Source organism: Neodiprion pinetum, chromosome 3 (assembly GCF_021155775.2).
Source record: "Neodiprion pinetum isolate iyNeoPine1 chromosome 3, iyNeoPine1.2, whole genome shotgun sequence".
Taxonomy (NCBI): Eukaryota; Metazoa; Arthropoda; class Insecta; order Hymenoptera; family Diprionidae; genus Neodiprion; species Neodiprion pinetum.
In genome coordinates, this window is record NC_060234.1 from 22910503 (window position 1) to 22936302 (window position 25800).

The 25800-nt window shown below is 38.1% G+C and overlaps 2 protein-coding genes across 7 annotated transcripts; one reads left to right on the plus strand and one right to left on the minus strand.

Moving 5' to 3' along the window:
* Positions 1 to 1280: 1280 nt before the first annotated feature.
* LOC124215437 (Clock interacting protein circadian) lies at positions 1281 to 19394 on the plus strand. 6 transcript variants are annotated; one of them, XM_046618820.2, is made up of 5 exons: positions 1281 to 1565; positions 1870 to 1964; positions 2142 to 2302; positions 15375 to 15709; positions 16475 to 19394. In XM_046618820.2, the coding sequence occupies exons 4-5, from the start codon at positions 15394 to 15396 to the stop codon at positions 16837 to 16839; spliced, it is 681 nt and encodes a 226-aa protein (XP_046474776.1). In that variant the 5' UTR covers positions 1281 to 1565; positions 1870 to 1964; positions 2142 to 2302; positions 15375 to 15393; the 3' UTR covers positions 16840 to 19394. The 6 variants fall into 6 exon arrangements, with proteins under 6 accessions (XP_046474776.1, XP_046474774.1, XP_046474775.1 ...); XM_046618818.2 differs by lacking the exon at positions 1870 to 1964 and having other exon boundaries at positions 2012 to 2302; XM_046618819.2 differs by lacking the exon at positions 1870 to 1964.
* On the minus strand, positions 18326 to 23960 carry Golgin84 (golgin A5). Its single transcript, XM_046618812.1, has 7 exons — positions 23528 to 23960; positions 22968 to 23425; positions 22429 to 22879; positions 22076 to 22280; positions 21747 to 21986; positions 21438 to 21671; positions 18326 to 21340 (listed from the first exon to the last, which is right to left on the minus strand). Exons 1-7 carry the CDS (start codon positions 23671 to 23673, stop codon positions 21281 to 21283), a joined length of 1794 nt encoding a protein of 597 aa, XP_046474768.1. The 5' UTR covers positions 23674 to 23960; the 3' UTR covers positions 18326 to 21280.
* Positions 23961 to 25800: the final 1840 nt, after the last annotated feature.

A 25800-nucleotide genomic window follows, 5' to 3' on the forward strand; every position in this document is an offset into this window, starting at 1 on the left:
CTGCAACGTCGGAAGAAGAGGGGGAAAAAACGGTGGACGTGATCACACGGGCAATTAGCTGTTGATGTCATGCGAATGCATAACGGCGAAACGAAGTGCGGTGGGATCGTTGCATGCAACCTATCATCAACGGCAATCAAGGTGTTCCGATTTCCCTCGTACTGATTGCGAGTACAATATTGACGTGGGAGCCGCCGAGGCCGTTGATCGCTTGGGCTTCCTTTTTTCGAATCTACAAGTGAATAGAGCGAGACGCTAGGGGCTCGTCCCATCTCGTCCGGTCGGTGCGACTTGACAGACGAGCGAGTGTAGAGAGGAACGGATTCGCGGCTAGCTCTACGGGAGTTCCCGACGTCGTATCGTAACTATAATATGCGATATTGGCGAGTAACGCGCGTGTCGAGCTACGCGGATAGATGTACACGTGCGCGTGCCTTTACGCATGTACGCATCGTATATATAGGTGTGTGCATACTATCAGGCATGTACACCTGGGGACAGTGAATCCGAAACGTCTATTTTTTGAAGTGAAAACTTTAGCGCCGTTGGTGACAACTTCTTCAGCACGGGAGTGATTTGAAACTCGACGAAACAAAATGAAACTACTGTCGATGTAACGAAACGAAACGACTGTCGATGAAACGAATAATTATTCCACTCTGATACTGCATTCTTCTCATTCTCTCGCAGTTTAGTTTCTGAAGGTTTCACTTCTACCACGTGTGAACTGCACGCGTGTTTTTTTAACGCCATTAGCTGCCGAGCGCGAAACAAACTCAATCTCAATAAACGTAACATAACCCACGACCGTCGAATCTAACCTTAGAATTGACGTGTCAATCTAACAAGTCATTATCCCCGCGGTATTTTAAGGTTAGATTCGATGGTCGTGGGTTATGTTACGTTTATTGAGATTGAGTTTGTTTCGCGCTCGGCCGACTATGGCGCTCTAGGTTTCTCAGTGCTGCCAACATAACTGTCTAGTGTAAAAAAAGTAGCCGTCTCGGATTCATTGCCCTCGAATGTACATGTATATGGGTGTATGCGTGTGTAACGTCAGGGCGTCGCGGTTGGGCGAAGCGGGCGCGCGCACCTTTTGCGAAATCCATCCTACCCTCATTGGAGGGGATACACGTGCCGCACATTCGTTATCATGATTATTAGCAGTATATCTATATACGTATAAGCGGGTGCCTACAAATCCATGGTTTCTATGTACGGCGGTACATGCCTTTCTACACCGCTGTGGTGTTAGTATTTCCACGAGCTTTCGAACATGGCGCGTATTCCTCAGTCGACCGCAAACCTTCGAACGGTGCAGTGCGCTCCTTGAACAAACCAGAACGCTGCAATATTATAAGACCGTATTACGTAGCTACGAGTGCGCGTCTGTATTCAAATATACTCGTACTTTGCCGCGAACTGATTCCAAAGTACGTTGTAAAAACGGTTGTTTAAACGGGCAATTATAAACACGCTATACGATATACGGAGATAAAACTAATTGTATAATAAAACGTTCCGACACATGTACATACAGATTTTCTTTGACATCGTTCTGGCAGGTTAACGCTTGACCTATAGTTTTATGAGATAAACAAAAGAAAAAGGAAACAAAGAGAGAAAGAGAGAGAGAGCGAGAGAGAGAGAGAGAGAGAGAGGAGAGAGAGAGTGAGAGAGGAGAGAGAGAGAGAGAGAGAGAGAGAGAGAGAGAGAGAGAGAGAGAGAGAGAGAGAGAGAGAGAGAGAGAGAGGAGAGAGAGAGGAGAGAGAGAGAGAGAGAGAGAAGTACAGGACAGTTCCGTCCCGGTATTATATATACGTAAAAAAGTCTGGTATAATATTAAACTTCCATAAGCAATATTTTCAGGTTAGGAATGGGTCAGCGTTTAATCCCCCGTGTGCTACATATCTCACATATTATACACAAATTATTGTAGAATATATTTAAAGAATATCGCACTAGTAAGTCTTTCCTATATACATCTGTAACTATCATCGTATGTGCATAGATAGTTGAAACTATTCTCGTTACCCGCAAAGTATTCCCAAGATAGTGTCACTCAACTTTATTTACTTTCCACCATTCACGGATCCGGAAAAATATCTAAATAACAATTAAAAATTACACTCAAAAAATAGAGCGGGAAAAAGACGCTAACGAAGATACTATAAACGATATAAAACGGAAACGTGGGCGCCACAGGTGATCTACATCGATCGACGGGACGACTTACTGCAGTTTGGAGATTGCAGAGGGTGTAGGCGGTGAATTTTTGAAGAATTTTTGAAAACAGCTATAGGTACGATTTTTTTTTTTTAGAATGTTATTTCTTTTCCAGCAATAATTTCATAAGTCATTCCTGGTCGTACTAATTCGTAACGAAGACATTACCACCCAGGCCAACGATCAATTGAACTGTAATTAGCTGCAAGCAATTGCTCAATTATACCTATTAGCATAATTCTCTGATATACGCGCCAGTAGGTAATTGCGCACAGTATCGAAATCGCACAAAATATATTATGTACAATACATACAATATGATATGGAAATTAATTGTAAGAAAATGTTGAAATACCTGATATGTGTACATTTAAATGTCTTTGCAGAAGTCCGTAAAAGAAGATTTTTCTGCGGCAAAATGTGAAGATGTTCAGTAAAATATGTACTTATTTTTTTTTCAATTGATTATGAAAATTATGGACGATTTTCTTTATCTAGATAGTACAAAATTAATTCGTTTCTTAAATGGGTCTTCCAGTATGAAGGCTGTCTTTTTAAAGGTTTTTTAAGTATTTTTTTTTTTAGTCATACCATTGATATAAAATTTCTCATAACTTACACATTATATTTATTGACATTTAAAAAAAACTTTGTACATTTTTAGGAGTGGAAGTATTAAATATAACCTAATGTATTTTCGGGCAGTATACGTTAGGATATATTTAATACTTCGACTCCAGAAATTTACAAAGTTTGTTTAAACGTCAATAAACATAATAAGAAAAATTTTACTTGAATGGTTTCTCTTAAAAAAAAATACCCAAAAACCTTTAAAAGAGACAGCTTTCACACTAGACGACCCCCTTAATTGTGATAAAAAGATTCGAATCAATTGCCAGGGTGACGAGGTCAAAATATATTCATTGATGTGGATAAATTGTTGTATAGATTCGATGAAACCTTTTTTGAAGTAAATAAGACGGGATTATATTATTTTAGTCATTTTTCTTTTCGAGTCTGTATTAAACATGCAAATTTATTCTTATAGGCTTCTGACACAGTTTCAGTGTAAAATCTATTCATGGACGACATCTTGTGAGTTTTCAGAAAAGATTGGAACCTTTCATGGAAACAATTATCTTGTCGCAACGATGCTGAACGAATAGTACGTAGAGCTCAAAGAGAAATTTCGAGCTTCTCGGAAATAAAACAAGTCCAACGTTTGCGTATAACAGAAAATCACGCGCGCGATTTTATAAGATATTGTGATAACGGGCAATCTATAGCAATTCGCAAACAACGAACCGTTCTGTTCGTACAGTTTTAGCAAAATTTCAAGTACACCAAGCTGAAAACCATCGCGGGTTCTGCGTTTCGAAAGGTTTGGTGCCAACGGCATATCGTTGGCATTTCACGCCGCCTTACAAGCGTCGTCCTTAATATTCATTTGAAAATAAGACGAATCAAACACGCGAAATAACAGTAACACGGTCCCTAATTATAATACCGATAACTTTCGGTTGTGCGAGAAAATTGAAAACGTTCCACGCGGGATAAAAATTAAAATTTATGCAAATGGCGTAGTAAAGCGATCGACAGACCAGTAGTACTCGATGGGGTATAAAAACCGGGCCACAGTTTCACCAAAGCTATATAACTAATCAAGAACCCGAAAGCATACGCGTCAATGAACTTATCACGAAAACTCTACTATTATGGTATATTAAAATTATACCTACGCTGCCGTATATGAACTCAGATTAAGGCCGCAACCTGGCCGAAAAGATTACTGATTAATACGTAAGAAAGATCGGTCGAATATTGGTATATTCGATCAAATACTAACTTCTGACGTGTGTATTCAATTAATCGGTTTTTAAATAACCGACTAACCGATTAATTCCGAGTATACCGATTAAAAATCGTTACTTTGAACTATGGCTTCATCGATTAATCGATTAACCGCCTGGCTCTCAATCATTAGCTATCGTACAGGGTTAAGTTTCAAGGGTGAGAAATCGCAGGATGTATTATGCAACCGCGAATTTTTTATCTTCAATTGTTTTTGATCGGCAGTTTTTTTTTTATACACATCGCCATTTTCATACGACATCGTGCAGTTACTGCAATGGTTCTCATAGTAGTGTACAAATCTCGTAGCAAAAAACAAATTTTTGTTATTACTAAATACGTTACTTTATTATGGGGAAAGAATATACAGACATATTTGTAAATAATAACATTTGATTCAAAAAGACATTTCCTTCTCGAAATTCGATTGCCATATTTGGTAATTTCAACAAATCCTTTCTTTGTGTGGTACAAAATATTTGCACCAGCCCAAAAATTGGTTGAACCAGAAATCGGCCCAAAGAATCGATGTGGCCTAAATCGCTTTAGCATCTGAATCGTGCAAAAAAAAAAAAAAAAAAACATTGCAATATAACATTATTCACTGTTTCAGTCGGGTTTTTCTACAATTATATAATCTCTAGAACTCCACACCGGATTTTACAGGGCATTTTTCAAGGTCTTATGGAAATGTAAAAAAAAAGCGTTATTTTGGCAATTTTCAACAATTTTACGTTAAAATACAAAAGTATAATTGAAATATAGATTCTTTCGAATTTGCGTAAAATGAAATGAAATGTAAAATTACTGCACCAATCCATATCACACACAATATTTCTTATACAATGCAGACCATTTCTACGCGTATAATATTTTAACTAATAATTTGCAATATGCGTAACCAATATACCGCACAAACGCAAGTCGGAAAGAATTCATCAGAAACAACTAGTCGGTTACTAAGCGTGAAGAAATATCGATTCATGCAAAATCGAAATAATAAAGAGCATCGCGTCTGGTCTATGCGCTATGATTACGTTGGAATGATTATATCGACCGATGATAATAGGCACGTGTAGCTGACTTCACAGTGCCATAATATGGAAGTATACTTGTAAGTGTAAAGTATACTTTCGTAGTTTCAAATTATGTCAGCTCCACGTGCGTATTATCATTGGTCGACATAATCATACCAACGTAATCATAGCGTACAGACCACAGGCATCGCGGCTGTTTAAATGTTCGATTTTTCAGACCTTTCGAATCGATCTTGGTACAATAAAATCAAGATCGCCCGTACTTATAAAAATTCACCCTGCAGTGGCGTTGACTGAAGATACGTAGAGACGTTCATCTCTGGGCTACAATTTCCTCCGGCTGGATGGGGGTCCGAATGCGTTCGGGGGAATTCTATTGCTTATGGTCAATTTATAATGTCAATTTGAGTCGGTATAACAGAATACTGCAATTTCCCTCCGACTCTCCAGCTCCCCTTACCGTGCAAAGTTTGTAAGGCCAACTGCATTACGTTTTCTATCAAAATTCAAACGCGATGCTCGTGGGAGGCATCCGCAACCTAGACGCGGAGGTCACCCGACTTTACGGAACAAGGTGAAGTCGTTCCTGATCGGCTGGCATGTGGGAACAGTGGGTACCCAACGTATTGTGCATACGTAGATACGTACGTAGTTTAGTCATTGGAATCGCGCGCTATCGCCACGTGTGGCCCACATTTCCCGATACTCCCTCCACCGTCGCTCAACCATGCAGCCGCAGGTCCGGCGTCTTATCCGGCGTATTATCGCGCACGTAGGGTATACGTTATATACGTTACGCGAATACACACGACTTGGTTAACCGGGACGCACGTGTCGCGCGTACGCACGCACACACTCGCGCATGTAATATTTTTTCGAATTAATTCGCGATGATAAACTCCACCGCGTTCCGAAGCTCCTGAGTTTAATCAATATTTACATTATCGCGCAATGGCTTCCCCCATCTCAAACAACGTAATCTGCACTTGTACGTACATGCGATTTAGTTCACAATTAGTAGTACAATGGAGTGTGTTGATGGATGATGACTAATTGTATTATACGTTATATGCATCGAATCAGTTATAGTTTATTATTTCACTCGCGGTTGATGTTATTATACGGTATCGTAACGAAACACTGCATGCAACAACGATTTGTGTACGGCTATTTTTCAACTTTGGCATGAGCCATTGACACTAAGATGCTGAGTTTTCGAAGTATTAATATATTTGGCTATATTCATACGGTGGAAAGAAAAAAATAGTTAGATCCAAGATAATATTTATCCCCATACTCTGAAGCAGGTAATTTATCGATACAAAAAAAAAACAAATAAAAAATAATAAAAAGTACTGGATTATTGCGATAAAAAAAAATTCTATTTCAGATAAACTTTACTTGCTACAAGTAAAGAACTACTTAAAATAATTGAATGTCTGTTAAGGAATATTGGATTTAAGACTCTCTTGGATTCAACTATTTATTTTCCAGTGTACGGTTCACTGATTTACAGACGATTGTGAAGTCGCGAAATAACGATTATTGTTGAAAAACTTATTGCATTTTTATATCTGCTTCTTGATTGCAGAAGGTGATAATAACATTCCATGATTATTCCTATTAAAAAATGTGAACAACTACAAATTGAAAAGTTTTGTCCACGTAAGATTGAATTAATTGAAATCTGCTGGTACAAAAAAAATTTGTACAGCATGTTTCCTTCAACGATCTCCTTATTAACACAACGCAAATTTTTGAGGACTGTAAATTTTAATTGAAACAGTTGAACACTTAATTATTTTCAAGCAATTTAACTTGTTGCAATCAAGTTATGAGTTTGTCCAATTCCAAAAAATTATGGAGCCCATTGTATAAGTGTAAGAAACAAAAAACATGTGGGCAGTTCACACGTGGTAGAAGTGAAACCTTCAGAAACTAAACTGCGAGAGAATGAGGAGAATGCAGTATCAGGAGTGGAATAATTATTCGTTTCATCGATAGTAGTTTCGTCTCGTTACATGGAGTTTCAAATCACTCCCGTGATGAAGAAGTTTTCACTCAAATAACAAACAACGTCAAATGGAGAATTATAGCACAGGTACTATAATACATAAATTTACAATGGATCGTTAAAAAAATATATATACATTACCATTAGTCAAAATCTATTTAACAGGATTGACAAAAGGTTTCACTGTATTGAAATCCAGAAGTAATTCGATCGTTCGTAGAATATTTTTCGCAAAAAGATCCAGGCATAGCAGGATCAGTGGTTACCCCCATATCCTTGATCCTGTGCTCAGAGGTATCCAACCCACCCACCTACCAACCCACCTACCAATCTTGCGCTCCGGGCGACGTTTTAAGGGGCATCGAACTTGGAGCCACGTGCGCGCGATAGCCAGGACAAGGAAAGCGACGCGACGCGGTGAAACGGGACGCCGGCGTTAAAGCGTCGGCGTGCGGGGAACGAGACGGAGAGTTGTGTCAGTTATGGGGGGGGGGGGGGGGGGGGGGGGTCTCACGTGGTTTTAACCCGCGAGATCCACGCAAACTTCTTTCCAGAAACTCGGCTAACGCCTATAAAAGACGACCTTACGGTCGGGGTGATGAACGATTCGAATTGATTTTCGATCCATGATTGCAATTTTCACACCATTATTCCGGGTCCGTGTCGCGGATTCTTGCGTAAATTTGAATTTCACCGTCAGGAATCGATGGGCACGTTCTGCTTGTGGGAACCTGGATACACTTATAAGAGTCGGAAATCAAGTTGTATAAAAGATAAAATAAAAATTTACAGATAACTGGAATATTCTTTCGAATAACGCGGGAATTGATCTAGATAATTTAAGTTATTGGAAATCATTTCGAATCACTTGGAATCACGTGATGATAGCATCAAAAAAATGATGTCACGGACCAAATGGTTTCAATTCATTGTTATTTCTGTTGATTTCTATTTCAATATGTATTGTGTTTTCGTTGATTTTCATTCGTTTCCTATGACTTCTCAGCGTTTTATACAGGCAATTTTCGGTCATATGCTGTCATTTCCTGTAATTCTATTCAATCCGTAAATCATTGGAAATTGTCTAGAACTTCCGGAACTCTCTTGGTATAAACTGAAACTCAATGAAAGTCGCATGATAGTATCGAAATCAATGTTTCATTTGATTTCAAAGTGAATGGCTCCTCGGTCGGAATGATTTATTCAATAATGACCGATTCGATAAATTTCATCGGAAAAATCGAATAGTAGCCAATCTACTTTCTTTTACTACATCGTATCTCTATATACCTCAACTAATCGCCGACTAAAAAATGGCGTGCTTACTCCTTAACGAGCAACGAAATTACTCAATCGCGTTGTACAGACGCACGTTTTTTTTTCACCGCGTATACAAAATCCTGAATGCGTGTTCCTATAAATATGTATACACACAGTTAAGCATAACGGGGAGAAATGGACCGTTTCGCTAATTCTTTTTACAAAATTGAATATCTTTCTCCTTGAATTAGAGACGGTAATTTATAAAACTGGCGCGCGATTGAGTATCGTATTTTATGCTGTATCGTGATACATATTATTCGTGTATGTTTGTTTACGAAGGTATACGCGGATTCAAATGAGATTTGTCCGTTTACTTTTTCTTTCTTTCTTCTAAACAAATGCAGCGGTTCTTTGTCTTTTAATTCTAAAAATTCTATTTCTCTCTCTGTCTGTTTCAACTTCTTTATTATTTATGTTTCCCATCTTCCTTTCTCCCATGTATCATTAATCTCAATTCCACGTGATTAGTATATACAGTAACCCGCGCGATGTGAACGCGGCTTTGTGATCTGGGGATTCCAGACCTGTAATATTTACATAATGTAGTGTACAATTTATTTCTTGCCCGTCACGTTAGTTCCTGCATCACACGAAGAATAACCGTGTTGCATATAAGGAGGGTCCAGTAATTCTCTGTGAAATCAGCCGCTTCTCTGATACTGTGTTTAATATATACCTATATTAAAATTTCACTTATTACCGAAAGGAAAATATGTAGCATAAAATAATATAATATAGAATAAGAAATAAAACCAGTCTGACTAATGTATTTATGTCTTTTCACCGAGGATCCGTGTTTCACGTCTCGGGTAAATTTTTTCAACTTTTTTTTTTTTATTTTTCTTTTATTTTTCTAGCTAATAAAAGTATATTTATAATGTATGAGAGAAGTTGAAACTCGTTAACGACAAACACGCGTCTCTAACGTGACTCCAATGAATATATATCTTTAATTATACATATGTGTATAAAACTATGTACCAATATATACAATTTTGTACACCCACGTGTAAATACACCTACCATAGGCATACCACTGCTTACTTTAACCGATAATTCTCATTCGCGGTCGATCGATACATATGCATTTTTCCTTATGTATCCCCACAAAATTCTATGTATATTGTATACATAAGTACATTCTGGCACGTTGGCCTTTTGTACGCATTTCGACGTTACGCTCGCGAACGTAAAACCGACCTCGAAAATACGTCCACGTACAGTATAATTTATTGTTAGGATAAATACACACGTATACGCTTTACATCATTGTTGGAGACGAATGGGAAATTCGAGAATTTTCCAACAGATTTCATCGCAGATAAATTCATCTGCCGCATGAATTCTATTATACAATTTCTGCATTTTTTTTTCAATTATTATTTTTTTTTTTTTTATGCAAATAAGAATAGAAAATGAAAATTAAAATCCTATCAAATTTCTTGTTCATTATTGTAGAAAATCCATGTGTACCTTGTATATACCTGTATTATACATCGAGAGTTTTTTCAATGAAATTTCATCACCGCAATGGCACGATGATAACAATCACCATCACGTGGCAAATAACGAGTATACAGAGGCTTCACGGAGATCGTGGAACAGCCTTAGTAGAAGCGAAAGGCTTCTCGTTGGTTCAAAACGGCCAATACGCCACGTGACTGGGTTTTACGTATAATGTATATATATATATATATATATGCATGTACATAAATCGCCAACAAGTCGCGTGGCACAGGAGTGGAAAAAATCGTCTCGTCGAGGTAAAAGCAATTAGAGCGCCGACGTTCTCATTTGCTTCAAGGGTATATAATGTGTAACTCGGTTCGATATACGCGAATTCCACTCGCACGTCACTCGCACGTGTCAGCGGATCCACCATCAGCCTCGCTCGCTTTACGTTCACCGGGCGCGGGTCATCCTCAGTCATCCTCGCATATAACAGGAGTTCTCCGCTTCTAGCAGCCGAGCGGGAAGGGGCAAGAGTGGCGGGCGGTGGGGGGGAGGAGGAGGCCACGTGTCGACATGGGCTCGTTTTTCTCGCGTTGCGCTTTCCCACTCCGTGCTTGGCAGCTAGTCGCTTTGACTGTTTGCGACCCGAGAGCCGCCTGTCGTAAAGGCACGTGTCAAGACCGGTTGGTGGCCGTTGCACTTTTTGCCCATGTTTATATTTATGGGGTTGTGCAATTCGAATCTGTTTACTGTAGACTTTAATTGTCTCTGCTTTTTTCCAATTAATCGGGAAATGGAATGTACGATTAATCGATAAAGAGCCGATTGGTTGATCGGTCGATAGAAGGATTAATTTGAAAAATTAATCGCGGTATTTTTTTACAACGGCACGACGCAGAGGGGAGGAAAAAATATCTGAAATCAATTTAGTCGATTTGTATGATTGCAACAAGGTTCCGACCGAATGGCTTTAGTGCGTTTATTTGATGCTAATAAAACTGTCAGTAGAAACAATTGAATTCTTTTCATCGCCGGTAAAAGTAACTCTATACAGATATAGTAGATAGGTAAATATTATGAGTGTTTTGTCGGAATTTTCGAATCACTTGGCGATCAAATAAATTCTATATAAATTAATATGGTCTAGAAATTTTGGGAAGAAAATGGAAGCGGAGTAATTTTGAGAAATTGTGGGAAATAGTTATTGATTAATAAAAATTAAAGGCTAGCTAAAATCCTGAAGTACAGGATAGCCGGGAAATTCACAAAAAACACGTACATAAGGAATATTCTTCCTATTTCACAATTTACCGAAAATTTGGCAAAGATTACATTACACAAAGTAAGTAAGAATGCAGATAAGACTTTATAAAAGAGCAATTTCACCAGAACTCCTATAGGTATCTATCTAGATATATATATATATACCCTTCTGTCTCTTTATCTATTTCGGTTTCTCCTCATCTAGACGCGTACGATTTGAATAATTCAAAACCAACAGCGAATCGCATTTTTCATTACTCCGCTTTGATTTCTGACGAGTTCATTTCCTTGTATACATTGCAGTCATATACGGATAGATTGGAACATCTGCCTTGGTTTCGACACGCAGCGCAGATCTCTGATATAGTAAACAGTAAATATATATATATATATATATGTATATACAGTATGTACGTATCTATATAGTATTTATTTTGATAGAATTTCACGTATACCGTAATATAGTTATACACCCTGAATTTCAATGTGTTACAATACGCGAAGTCTCTGCGTGACTAAATCAGCTGACTCACCATTGTCGGAGAATCTCATCCTGTCTATGTATACATAATATGCATCGTATAAATATATCGTGTATATATTTACATTATTTTCAAATGGCTTGTGCCAGTCACAACAAACCTATCTATGATAACACAGATACATGTGCCTATGATGCTCCGTAAGTATTATACTTATTCACAGACAAAGGTAATAATATCCCTGCAAGGAGTTTATGGGGTCCGTACGGACCCCGTTTACATTTGAAAGTACGCTACTAAAATTGCACGCGGTGTTATCGGGCTCCATAATTTGATTAATTAAAGTACCCAATTGTCGATGTTTAGCGGAAGAACATTTGAGGTCCAATCGGACCCTACGTGCTCTTTTACGTTAGTTAATTGTGACGCTATGTCGATTTCAGTTCTTTTGTTTCAGCCAGAAAGGTACACTTATCCCACTATTATGAAGTATACATTTGCCAAAGGTCGGGTGCAATGACCTTTTTGTCCTAGATCTGAGGTCAGGGGGTTTCGCGACACCTGTCCACGAGCCGTGTGTGACATGCACAAAACAACGACGCGTCTTGTTTGCTTTGCTCGAGCGTAAGAAAAATACAACGTAGATTATTATTCGTTCGCATTTGATATATTTCGACAATTATTCAACGAACATGTACCAATAATGATTGGAAAAAAAAAACTCTTTTTACCGAATTATCCTCAACGTATCATATTTCCGAATCTTCTGAAACTGACCACATTCGTATCATCAAATAAATATACTTTTTTGAGCGAATGAAACGGCGATATTTTTATACCGATGGTATATTGTACCTAATTTAAAACAGCGTTTGAATTTTTTCAATCGTTGATTAGAAATAAGTATAGAGTTTTTTTTTTGTTTGTAAAACGTCGTTCTTTCGCGTTTCTTTGCATTTTTCTTTGTTAAAAACAGTCTTTGAAAATTGACTTTCATATACCTACATCGTCTAGGGTTAAACATGTTACAGTCGGATAGGAAGACGATCGGTGTCGTTGATATAAAAAAAAAAAAAGAAAACAAAGAAAAAAAATCAATTACACAGAATATGACAAATTTATTGCGCATATTCTGAGAATATGAACCATAAAAATGGGAAACGATTTTGATCCTTCTCACGTTAGATGTGATGAAAATAACTATTACTATAAAGTATTGTTGTAAAATGTTAATTTGGAGTGCTGCGATAACCGAATACCGATGTACCTAATTCCCGTATAGGTACTCGTCGTTGGCAGCATCCGCGCCGGATGTACGCAACCTCCAAGATTTTGCTGTAGAGAATTGATACATTGACGCGATTAAAGAACGGAAGTAACTTTTCCCGAGACTAAGCCACGAAACTTGGATCCCGGAAGATATAAGGAGGTCGGCCGGCCGTCCGCCTCCCGGTGCGATGTTCTGCACGTGTGCCCCCGCAGGGTTCAAGGCCGATACCAGGTTTCATCCCCTCCAGAGCTTCCTCGCTCCTTCTCTCTCTTTCTCTGTTGCCTGTTCGGGCCTCCTCTCCCCTCGCCGACCCTCGAAATCCCCCCGCATTTAACCCCCTTCCCCTAAACTCAACCCGGAAACTACCCTCGAGGTAATCGTTTATGAGTTCAGCAGCCCCTCGCATCCACGCGCGCGACAGTCACCCACTCCCTAACCATTTTCAACCTAGCATTCCGCGTTTATTTTCTCGTCGACGAGATATTCGAAAGAGATATTTGATATTGTACTGTGCAAAGTATTGGGGATTAATCGATCCGTCTGTCTCGTTCGGAAGTCAGGAAGAGGGGAAAAATCGTTCGAAAAATTTTCAGCAATGATATTTGTGACAAGTAAAATTGACACGGTGGGAAGGGATTATTTTAGTCGTGTGATATTCGTTTCGTTCAATTAAATGCTACAATGAAATTCGGCCAATCCAATACTTACCTGATTCAACGAAATAATTTTTTCGGACGAAATCGTGCTGACTATCAATTTGTTCAAGATGACACGGTTCGAGTTCCTTGATATGATGTGAACTTTGTATCAAGAAAATTTGTGATTGAAATGAGTAAAAATTTGATTGAACGTATAGCTCTTTAAGAAATCTTAAATTATAGTACAGTTTTCACACGTAAATGTAATTGCTGAAAATATCTGGTGCACCATATTTACAGAAATCTCTTTTTATCCACTCTGGAGATGACTTTTTCTCTAATACTTTGAGGCAATGTATGGGGATGCATACGTTGAACAAAATACATCCGAAAACATTATAATCGGATGAAGAAGACCAGAGTCTAATCACTTTGAACATTCCAATTATAAAACTTTTTCTCAAATCATTAACATCTTAGCTGGTGTTATCCAAATTTTCTCAGATTCATTTCAATTATACACTAAAAATGTTCACTATCATTGTCGCACGAAAAGTTGCTGGAGGTTTTCTTAACGATCTTTTTTCCAATTGCCTCCGACCGATTCATTGTCACATTATAGCGGGTATACTAATGATACTGATGAATTGTTGCTTACGTTGGTCGAAAAAGATTGTAAAAAGGTATAAAACGGGTGCAACTGGACCTAATCGCGAAATTTTTGAATTATCAACCTCATCAGCAAGATCGTATCACCGGCCAGGTTTTTCAATGCCGAAAACGATGTATTGCTTGCCCAATTTTGATGAAATTGATTTACTTACTTCATTCGCAGTGTTCTTATTAAATCGTCTGAAACAGATTTTTGTCAACAGCTATGGTTTTCACAGTGCAGACATAACTTTCTCGTTTATAACTCGACGATCATTGTCAGTGATTGTACTATAGTTTATTATTGAACTAGAAAGCTAAAGAAGAAATCCCCGTTATACGATTCTTATGAAATTTAGCTGCGAGGAAAACGAGCAGATCGTCATAATCGGATAACAAACCACACGATTGAACATTTGGCGTTGAAAAAGTGTACAAACACCACGATATCCGCAAGAGTTGTTAATAATTCCGTATTCTTAGTAAACGGTACATTGGTGCGATAAAATTTAATTCATAATAAATTTAAATTGCACCTTTGAACTTTCGTCTTACAACTTTCTGTATCAAAATTTTTTTTTTGCCAATCACGTTAACCGCTATACCCATGCTCTTAAAGTGCACGAGTTACACGCTTATGTGGCTACTACAGTACGAATAATCGGTCATATGGAACGGCGTCGAGTTGCACTAGATAAAATACAAGGCGAAATCAATAACGATCGAGTCATCCGCGAAGCCTGTGCTCAACCGCACGCCTTTTTTGTGTTCAACCTGAGCTGCAACCGCGACCGTTACCATTGCTAACCATAAGAAAAATTCATCTGTCTAACGCTGTAGAAGAAAGTTCACCACGGGATTTGTGTTTTTTTTTTCAATTTTTTTTATTTGACTCAAAATAAACGGCATATATACACGGTACATACAAAATATATACAGCAATTAGTTTAATTTTAGTTATCGATATGAAATAATTACATATTTGGTTCGAAACTCCAGTGTTGGTTTCTTCGTCGTACAAAATTGGATGAAATAAAAAAAACAATTTTATATTTAATAAGATAAAATTTGTATTTCATAATTCGACGATATTTCTCGGAAATTATGCTATACAATTTTCGTTACAGCAAATTTATTCATCTATTACCGTTATTTTTTTCATTGCAGATATATCCATACATCGAGAATGGCGCCAACGATTTGTGTACCGGAATTATCAATGCACGATCAGAACGGTGCTGGCTCTTACATACGGCGTCGTCAACGCACTTTAAATAATGGGATCGTAAGGGAGCAACAACGGTTGGAAATAAAGCGGATTTTCAATCACCCCGAAAACAATCGACTCGGTTCGTTGTCTCCACCTCCGAGTCCGGTATGGGAACCGACATGCCCGACAAGTTCGTTTTATCCAACGAGAAGTTGTCTCGCATCGAACGCCAGGACGTCGTCTACGGATCACCTGACCGAACATTGGCGATCATTTTTTGCCCAGCGAGAAGGTCGGTACTCAGTATAACAACGATTCGTAAAAAAGAATTTAACTCTATGCATTTCAAAATCATTGTCTGCTGTGGTCAGTCATTACCGATAGAATAAAATGTCACTTTTAGTTTGTCTATTATCTACAAACCATACCCATCGTCGCGGCTCGTATAGTTCTACCCGCAAAGCTAAACACATGTCGCTGAAAAAATTGTTTTCTTACGCAACAATAATACAAGAACATGTTTTCTTGTCATTGATTTCCAAGTTGCAGGAACATACGTTTTCTGTCGTTATTCTCGTACGAACAAAAGTTTCTTGATATCTTTGTAGGAAAATGGGATGATAAATAATATTTAAACACGGTGAATTATATACATCTTATCTTCGGCTTTTATTTGAAATGTACGAGGAAGGACCGTTTTTATTTTTCTAATGATGCTAAGAGACTAAGGGTTGTTGGAGGGTCAAGGGCTTCAGGTTTCGACGTCTGGGTCGCAAAAGCATCTGTTCGTCTGTTTGTGTTTGTATTGCCTCTCCGCTCCGGTACTCTCCACGTCATTTCGTTTTTGAACCCATGATCTTAAGGGAACATAATTCTAGTTCACAAGTGATTCAATAATCCAATATTTGGTTTAGCATTACATAAAAAATTGCGATTAGCCGATTAATCGTAAACTACCAATAATCGATTGTGCAAATTGATAGTTTAAAGACTGACTATGGCATACTTTTCGAATTCGAATTCTCTTCGTAGTATCTTACATAATTCTGCCTTTCAGGTCTGCTGGACATCGTCGCCCGGACCATGATTCTCGTTCGGCGCAACCACATGCTGCAGAAACGGGTGAACGCGCTGCGTTCCGAAACCCGGGAGTTCATCCGTTCGGTTATGAGCAACCCTGAGAACAGCAGCAGCAAACCAGAAAAACCTGAAGTTTCTCCGTGCCTCGATACCGCGGTGTCCTCAAACTTCGAAGTCTTTTTATCCAGACCTACACCTCCGCCTACTCCGGACTCGTCAACCGGATATTCCACCATGTCGGTACCGAGTGTGGACAACGATGGGAGCTCTGACTGTTCCTCGGACGATTATTACGAGGCCGCCCAAAAAGTTACCCAGGATCCCAAAGTTTCAAGCTCATAAGATAGATCCTGATCGTCGTTCTCCCGTTACATCGTCTAAACTAATTAACTCGCGTCTCTGATATCCCATGTAAAGGTCTCTGTAAGAGAAATCGCGCTGTGTACTCGGTCTCGCCGGCGAGTCGTGTAATTCAATATTATATCATATTATACTATACTACATTATATTATATTCGTAACGTTATATGACTCGAATTGAGGTGCGATCATAGTTAAGGTCGTGAGGTCTCGTTATAACGAGAGTTCAACGGGTTTCGTGTTACACGCCTTTAAACTAGCCTCCAAAATTTTTGAACGCATGAACGTGTCGTACGTACAGGTATATTTTTTTTTTTTTGCAACTCGTATATCTGCCACTTCGATATGTGGACACAAAAATGCCTCGAGAATGAATATATGCCTTGTGATTATATAGCGAAGACTAAGCGCGCCGGTTCAATTTGCAGGAATTTCATTATAGTTATTTTCTTTGCACCCATGTAACAATTATGAAACGATAATTACATGTTTTTATTTGAATATCAAAATCCAATTTGGCAACGTATTATGAAACTACCTGGCAACGAGAATTCGTTGACTACGATCAGATTCCAGCCAATGCGATACGTCTGTAAATTCAATATTAAAATCCAGTGAAAAACAAGTATACTACATAGATATACCATAAGCATATAAATACTATACATTTTACCGAAATACGCGCATCACAATTCCTACTAGTAAATACGTATAGCCATCTTCACAGATAACTTGATCCTACTTAGATGCCTACGTTCTCCATAGCTTTATTATACTTACACGGCTTTAGGATATAACGTATCGCACCGGAGATTGGCGAATAATAATTCATTAAAATCTATAGATTCTCGCAGGGGAAACGCGTTCGATTACATGACTCCGATAATAATAAAATAAATAAATATGATGAGTAATAGATTTTGTCGATGAATGATAATATCAATAACAATAATAATAATGATGATAATATCAGGTGCAAAAAGCAATGTAGGACTCGATAAACTTGATTGTATACATACATACATATACTTACATATATACATTATAGATATAGTAGACATACACGTGTACTTTGTGATTGTGCGATAATCATACATATGTATAGTAGTACTTTAGGAGATAAGATCTATTTCTCATTGGCACTCAATCGAACATATGTGATATAAAAAATCGACTCAACTTTGTCGATTCATTTTACTATAATTAGTTAACTGTACAACACTTATCCGAGTTCCTGATTTACATCCTTTATTCGCGTCAGACAACCGTGATCTAGCAAGAATTTTATTGCCGTTGATTTTATAGCACGATCTATCGGTAGTTTTCGATTTATATTTATAACAGGATATGTGTCGTGATTATTTTTACAAAAAAATATCATGGAATGATGGGCTACTCGACTATGAGTTCAGATTGTTAGTGTTAGATGCATTGAGAAAGCACAGTAGAAATATTTTTTTCCAAATAGATTGATCGATAAGCAAAATCAAGGATAAATTATCGCGATATTTACGAATGACGCGTGATTAATAAGCTCAATTCTCAATTGTATACGTTGATGATATGTAATTTGTTCATTTGCGTGCCAATCTAGGCTCTCTGTGACTCAATGTTTAAATTCTAAAGTCTGTAAACTATTGTCAGTTACATACACTGCACTGATAAGTGCCTGTGTTGTGTATACTGCAGTGATGGGGTAGTGACAGTTTACACGCAGGTTATATAATATATGCATTAGGATATTAGGATTAGATTTAACATTATAAAACTATGTAGCTTCCAGCATATCAAGCCTTGGGGCTTACCATAATTAGCTTACAACTTATGGTCTAGACGTCTGTTTTCTAATATAAAAAATATAATACATACCTTAATACCTTATAATAAATTATATCTGAGTAAGAAAAGCCAAATCAAATTTGATCAATAACCAAAAACACCATGAAAGTGCGATCTTTCGAATTATATTGTTATTATTATTTTCATTATATCTTGGTGATCTCAATGTACTAAACAAAATGTCCTGATAAAGTTCATTGCAAAATACCCATTCGAAGAATGGAATGGGAAAAGAATTGATACAAAAAATGTTTCACTAACAATGCAATAAGTAAATAATTTAAAAGAGAAGAAAGGAAAAACAACAAAGTATACTGGTGTTGGATTAGCTTGCATGAGGTGTAATTACGCAATGTAGTAAAATGCTTATCAGCATTACCAATGTTTTTTCTTTCTAATCATAATAAATATATAATGTGAACAAGTGCAGGAGAAAATTAATTACGTTTGGCAGTAGTTTTAAAACGTAGTCATTAGCTGTATGAAGAATTCGATTGTTTATAATTTATTTATTTATTATCAATTAATTATTTATGGAGTGTACGATGCATCGTGTACATCTTCTCGTTTATAACCTTGATAGTATTACCAATTTTACAATTATATAATTTAAATTTGTATTTAGTTGTTATACAATACATACACCTTATACTTAAGACACTATATACCTACCAATTAAAAAAATATTTCATCAACGAATATCGTTGTTCTATTACCTCAGTGTCCCAGTATAGAAAATCTAGTGCTTATTTACAACCTCCTTGAAGTAATAACTCCGAGGGATAAATCACCGGGTAAGTTTGGTGTATACGAGGCTGGAAATGTATCGGAGGTACAAGGATGTACGAGGAGATGTTATGCGATCTGTGGAGATGTGGATGAAATGTGAAGAAATCTTAGGAGATGTGGTGAGCTGTGGTGAGATTTGGTGAGATTTGGTGAGATATGGGTGAGATGTGGATCAGATGTGCCGGATGTTGAAAGATATCGGAAGAATTCGGTAAATGTCGCAGAATGTGGAAGAGTTGGGAGGAGTGACACTGGAAGGTGTCGACACGGGTTAATTACAGCGTGCACATTTGCAAGGCGCGTACGTTTTGACCACGCGATTGATTGCGCTAATTTGTCAATAAAAATGGCTGAAACTGCGAGCGATTTTTTCGACAGCATTGAAAGTGAATTTGAAATGACATTCCTTCGCACGTAAAAAAACAATTGACTCCACACGTTTTTGCGAATAATGTATTGCTAGGAAATATATCTGAAAGTGATGCATTAGAAATCGAGCGATTCATTAAAAGTGAGTTGAAGAATGTTTCGCCAAAGGAAGAACTATCGGATTATCTTGGTGTATTCGTGAATAATCCTGAAAATTTCTTATTCTTTGGTGGTGAGAAAAAACTGTCACGCAAAATACCCACGTCTGATCACGCGGTCGATTCAACAAAATTCTTGTTGTATATTCTATTACCGTAACAATGAAACTAAGAGTAAAATATTTGATACTATAAAAAAATCGCGATTCTTGTTCATTGTTCTCTATTTATACAAAGTATTCCCTTATTTTATTATGTACAATTATGTACATATTAGATTCTGTTGTAATTGTAATTGTAATCGCATGTACGTTGAATTTAAATAGTACGGACACATTGGAATACAATCGAGAATACAATGTATCATTTATCGTATACCTAATACACATATGGCTTGTTTTCGAATACTAGATTGATTTTAGATATTTTTTATCTAATTTTGGTACAACTCGTACAAGTGATTGAGACCATGAAAACAGAAATTTCTCGAATAAATTTCCAGATTTGCTTAGGGTGGTTCACCATAGAAAAAAATTATTCTTTCAGTGCTGCTTTCTCATGAAACTGTTGTTTATGATGAAAAAAATCCTCTGGAAATTTGAGCCTAATCGGACAAGATTTATAGGTCCCGCTTTTGAGATTTCGTTTTGCTCAACTTTGCAGGGAATTTGTTTGTCAACATTAACAATAGTTTTAAGAGGGAGCAACGCTGAAAAAAAAATTTCTTTAGGTTGAAACACCTTAATACGGAATGTACAAGTTGAGGCTAATGAGCTTTGTTAGACAATACATGTACTGTGTCACAATCGGAATCAACTGCAAGCTTTCGTTGGAGATTAACACAGATGCCTGTAAGTTCTTCTCGGTTTTTTTTATTTTTTAATGGTGCGCAAAAAAGACCATTTTTCTGAGAAACAGAAACGGCTCCCTAATCTACTTCCTTCTTTATTCGCTTTCTTTATTCACCAGGCACCGGCGCCCCTATAGACTTGGCGCCCCGGGGAATTGCCCAAACGCGCCCTACCCAAACGCCGGCACTGCGACAGTACGAGGAAATGTGGGGAAAAGTCGGGTGATGTTGAGAGATGTCGGAAGATGTTGGGAGATGTTGAGGAATGACGGGAGATTTTTAGAAAAAGAGATGTAGTGTACACATTTTCGTCCGGTGATTTACCCCTCGAATAACTCGATAACAGATTCCATTGTCTTGCCAGCCCGTTTTTGTCAGATTCCATCCTGAATGAAAACTTTGAGATTTGTAGCATGAAATCAATGTGCCTCTGGGGAATGTGAAAATAGGACCACAAGGACCCAGAAGTGTAAAAGAACCTGCAAGAAAAAATTTGGAAAACAATATCCAGACATGTTCCATCCAAGTCAAACGGTGTTGTCACGCAATCGTGGGGTAGCTTCAATGAATACTAACCATATAAACAAGCACCAGAATCCTTGCCAGTGGATAACGTCTCAGAAATACTCCTGTACGAACGCTGACGGCATCCAGAGACGAATAAGCTCTTTTTACACGCCTGGCAACGCCGGTATCGAAAGGTGTCTCTAGCAAAAATGATGGTACTTGTGCTTTGGCGTCGTCTGTGTCATTAATGTGGTCATAAGGTATATTTTTCCTCAGATTTCCAATGACATCTCTGTGCTGGTGCTGGTATAGAACGGAATAAGTTTTGAATAGTCATAGCACTACTCATCGAATACTTGTGGCTATTGAGATGATTACCTCAATTTTTTCAAGCTGCAAGCGCAGGGCGTTTCTTTCCGTGGTCAGGCTTTCTAGCGCTTGTTGCTTTAGGACAAGGGTCTGCGTCAGTGCGGATAATCTTGATTCAACTTCGCTGCTGGGTGTTAAAGCAGCTGAAAGTTGCGACCTAAGCCTCGAAATTTCTGTCTCTTGCTTTTGTAACTTCGAAGCTAGAGCATTGCGCTGACGAGATACTTCCTCCTGGAGGGACCTGAGTTCCTGAAAATCATTTTCCGATGAAAATAATAAAATCATATAGATATCCACAGGGTTTTACATATATTCGTTACTCATTGCTTATAACGTACCTCGGCATGATGCCGTGAATCCTCTTCGACAGCCAGGCGTCGATTTCTTTCTAACGCAAGTGTCTCTTGAATTTGTACCGCTGCCATGGCAGTGTCTTGCCTACTTTGCTCCAATTTAGTATCTGCATTTACCAATTCTTCCCGTGCTATTCGTAGCTGGTCACACAACTGTTGATTTTCTTCCCTCAAAGCTTCACGCTCTTGCCTGTAAAGGTAGGGGAGAGTTAAAGAATTATTGATTACAATCTCTGTCACAAAATACAAAGAAAATCGAGACTCATGTAATTATTCAAGCATTCTATCCAATCGTAATACTCATATGGTATTAAATTTTTCAAAACATTAGTCTTTACCTGATTTGGTCCAATTCCATAAGAGTCACATCATCTAATCCAGTGGTAGCATTTCCTCTGAGCTCTGCAATCAGTTTTTCTTTTTCCTGTAGTGTCTTTAGTGCTCTAGCTCTGTGCTGTTCCAACTCGGATCTAGTCGAAGATAACTCTAATCTATTTCTCTCCAACACCGATTGAGATTCGGTCAATTGTTTAGCAATCTCTGCCCGTTTATTCTCTGAGCAGATTAATTTCTCTTTCAGAAAATGAATTTCTTTCTGATGATCGGTTTGCTGTTTGTCGAGCTGTTCATCTTTTTCCTCCAAATTTCTCTGTGCAGATTTTAAATCCTTTCGCAAATCCGAATCTTTGGAAGATTTAACAAGAGTCTCATTCTCCAATTTTTGGCTGTCAAACTTGTGCTCAAACTCTCGTTGAAGAATTCCCAATCTGTGACGTATTTCGTTGCACTCTGTGCGCAACGAGGGTACAGAAAAAAAATATATTCGAACTTGTTCGACAACAGAAATCAATTGAACAGATGAATTTCTTACACTCACCACTTTCAGAAGAATGAGCCCTGTGCGTAATCAGATTTAGCTCATGGTTTAAGGCTTCAATTTCGTTTCTTAAAATTATATTTTGAGTTTCCAAATCAAGATGATTATGTTCTGTGTTGACCAAATCGTTTTCAGGCACATCAACAGAGGCATGAGAAAGAACCGGGCTGATCTGGCCACTCCTTATCGACATTTCAGATATCGAATCAGTGTTGTCAGTTGGAGGTTCAACACAGATTGACAGAGGCGTTGCTGGAGCCGTAACATGGTCGGTAATTATAGCTTTGGTTGGCGTTGTAGTAGGTGTATTTAAAAACGTGATCAGCTCTTCATCTCGAGAAACTTTTGATTTTAAAGGTGTTAAAGTCCTCAGATTTGGCGTCGAGCGTACTTGAGGTACACTCGAATGTAGCGGAGATGTTGGAGAAGACGAGATTGCAGGTTTATTCGGTGAACCGCTAAAAGAAACATTCCATGACACCACTTTTCTGTGCCTAATGATCACGTCAATAAGATAAAATTGTGATTCAACAAATATAAAGTGTTTTCAGATGGCTTACGAATGAGGGGGAACCCATGTCACCTCCGTCAATAGAGAGTGAGACTCTGATTCTTGTTTTTCCTTGCTCAACACTGCTGCAGTATTCTGATCAATTTTGTTAAGGAGATTTTCCGCTTTTCCTGCAAGTCCTGAGAGCCAGGCCATACTCAATTATGTGATATTAATCCAATCGTTGCAAACTTTTATACGAATCTTTGAACGATTGAACTGTCAAGTTTGATGATCTTGCGGGCACCTCACTGGGACCTTCGCAGGTTAGATAAGATTAGGTAGTTATTTTTCACACATATTTCCATATGATTTGACATGGCATGACACGATTGACATGAGTGACACTAATTTCGTCTATTCCTTTTTCCCGTGTGTTGCCGAGCCAATTGAATGCGGTCGTTTTAGACGTAACGTTATGTCCGCGAATTGGCCACTCGCCCGCCGTAGTCATGGCTGTAGTGACGTCATTAGACCGTCGAGAAATTGTCGAAAAGGTCGAGAATAAAATTCAGCCGGCGCGTAATTCAAATATGCTACACAGCGAAAGATGATTGAAAATGCGATATTCGCGATGCAATGCGTTCCCTCTGTCTATGAGTACTATTGCAATCAACTTCAAGTACTATTCACTGCACAGTTATGTATAATATATACATACCTATGTATGTGTTACATTTCGATTTTTAGATGAAATCGTTGACTGGAGAATATAAAGACGTTACCTCTAGGTAAATTCTTGTGCCCAGTTTTCGGCGGGCAAGTGGGCCCAGGTGGGCATGGAAGTGCAGGGATTTTCTGCTCTATCGACTCTATCTAACGGGCTCGCACCGACATTCGTAGCAGCCTAAGTAGTGTCGGCATATAAGCTTGAGATTGAGTCAGTACGGAGTGAGTACGTGAATCCTCCGCCTCCTCCCCCTCGTCCTCCTCAACCACCTCCTACCACCTCCGAAAACCTCCTACCATCTCCTAACATCTCTTACCGCCTCCTACCACCTCTGAACACCTCCTACCCTGCCCTACCCTACTGCCCGACCGCCGGATAAAGACAGTAAAAAATATCTTCCTTACAGGGCAAATTCTGAAATGTTCAGAATTAAGTAAATAACATTATTGAAAAATCAACGGTTGTTTTTCAATAACCGATTTTCAAGGGGAGTAATCCGATGAATTTCAAATCATTGAATCCTGTTTCCAACGCAACATTCTCCGCAGAATCAATTTTGGCCCTGTCGGCTGTACGTACTACCGTTATCGCAAGATACTCATAGTTATGTTTTGCTATTCCGCATCAAAGGAAGATGAACGAGTATAGTTAAACCTTGGATTGATGCACATTTATTTAACTTCAAAAAGTGAGAAAAGGTGGAGTTGAAAAAGTTGAAGACGCTGTTCTAAAAGAGATATGTGGTTTGTAGCCACCGACAATAAAAAGAGTACCGAAAACGGTAATCCAAAATACCATAGTAAGAAGACAACCCGAGAATTTCTGTGCACGTATTTATAATTAAACATACAAATCACTTCGTCACAAGCCATGTTCCGCCTTATCATGTGAAACTGTATTTTTTTTTCTTTGAAAATTGAGTGTTACAAGTGCGCGTGATAGATTGTTGTCATTGTTGATTGAAAAGTGTGTCAGTCCAAAAAGTACAGACACGTGGCTTTGGAATGTAATATACGTGTCAAAGAAAATAGATGATTGATTGCAAAATTTTTCGAAAGCTTGGAGTCTTCTGTGTTCAATAATCCATTGGTCATTTATGAGAAAAATTATCAACGCTAGCTATTACAACCGATATATCGGAAACATATTTTTGTTTGCAGAACTATGCGGAAAATCTGAAAAACATCAGAAACCTGCATTCTAAATATTACTCACACCTCGACACAAAATAATGCAATTGAAAATTTTGAAGAGACTTGGCTATAAAAAAAGCTATAGCCGAAAATTTAGAGAAAAATTGAAACTATTTAATTCAGTTGATAGCAAGTCCATCGCATTGCTCAACTCACTGTAATCACTTTTGGAGTTTGAGAATTTTAGCGAGTCTCTTGTGATCTCAATTCGCCCCACACACTTCTATACCATTAAAATATGAGTGTAGATACTGGAAGCCATACGGCTATGATAGGGATTGCGCGGAGAGATGGCCTGAAAACGGGTTAGTGTAACGTGCTGTCTGTATCACTTGATTTGCAGTCTGTCAAAAAATTTATGCAAAAGCACTAAAAACGTGCAAGTGATGTTGATACAGAGACCAAAAAGTATACATGGAT

Coding starts and splice junctions, on each gene's coding strand:
- LOC124215437 (XM_046618820.2), top strand. CDS start 15,394: ATGGCGCCAACGATTTGTGTACCGGAATTATCAATGCACGATCAGAAC. Junction 15,710..16,474: donor ATTTTTTGCCCAGCGAGAAG/GTCGGTACTCAG, acceptor TCTGCCTTTCAG/GTCTGCTGGACATCGTCGCC.
- Golgin84 (XM_046618812.1), bottom strand. CDS start 23,673: ATGGCCTGGCTCTCAGGACTTGCAGGAAAAGCGGAAAATCTCCTTAAC. Junction 22,880..22,967: donor GGCTCATTCTTCTGAAAGTG/GTGAGTGTAAGA, acceptor CGTTGCGCACAG/AGTGCAACGAAATACGTCAC. Junction 22,281..22,428: donor ATGGAATTGGACCAAATCAG/GTAAAGACTAAT, acceptor CTACCTTTACAG/GCAAGAGCGTGAAGCTTTGA.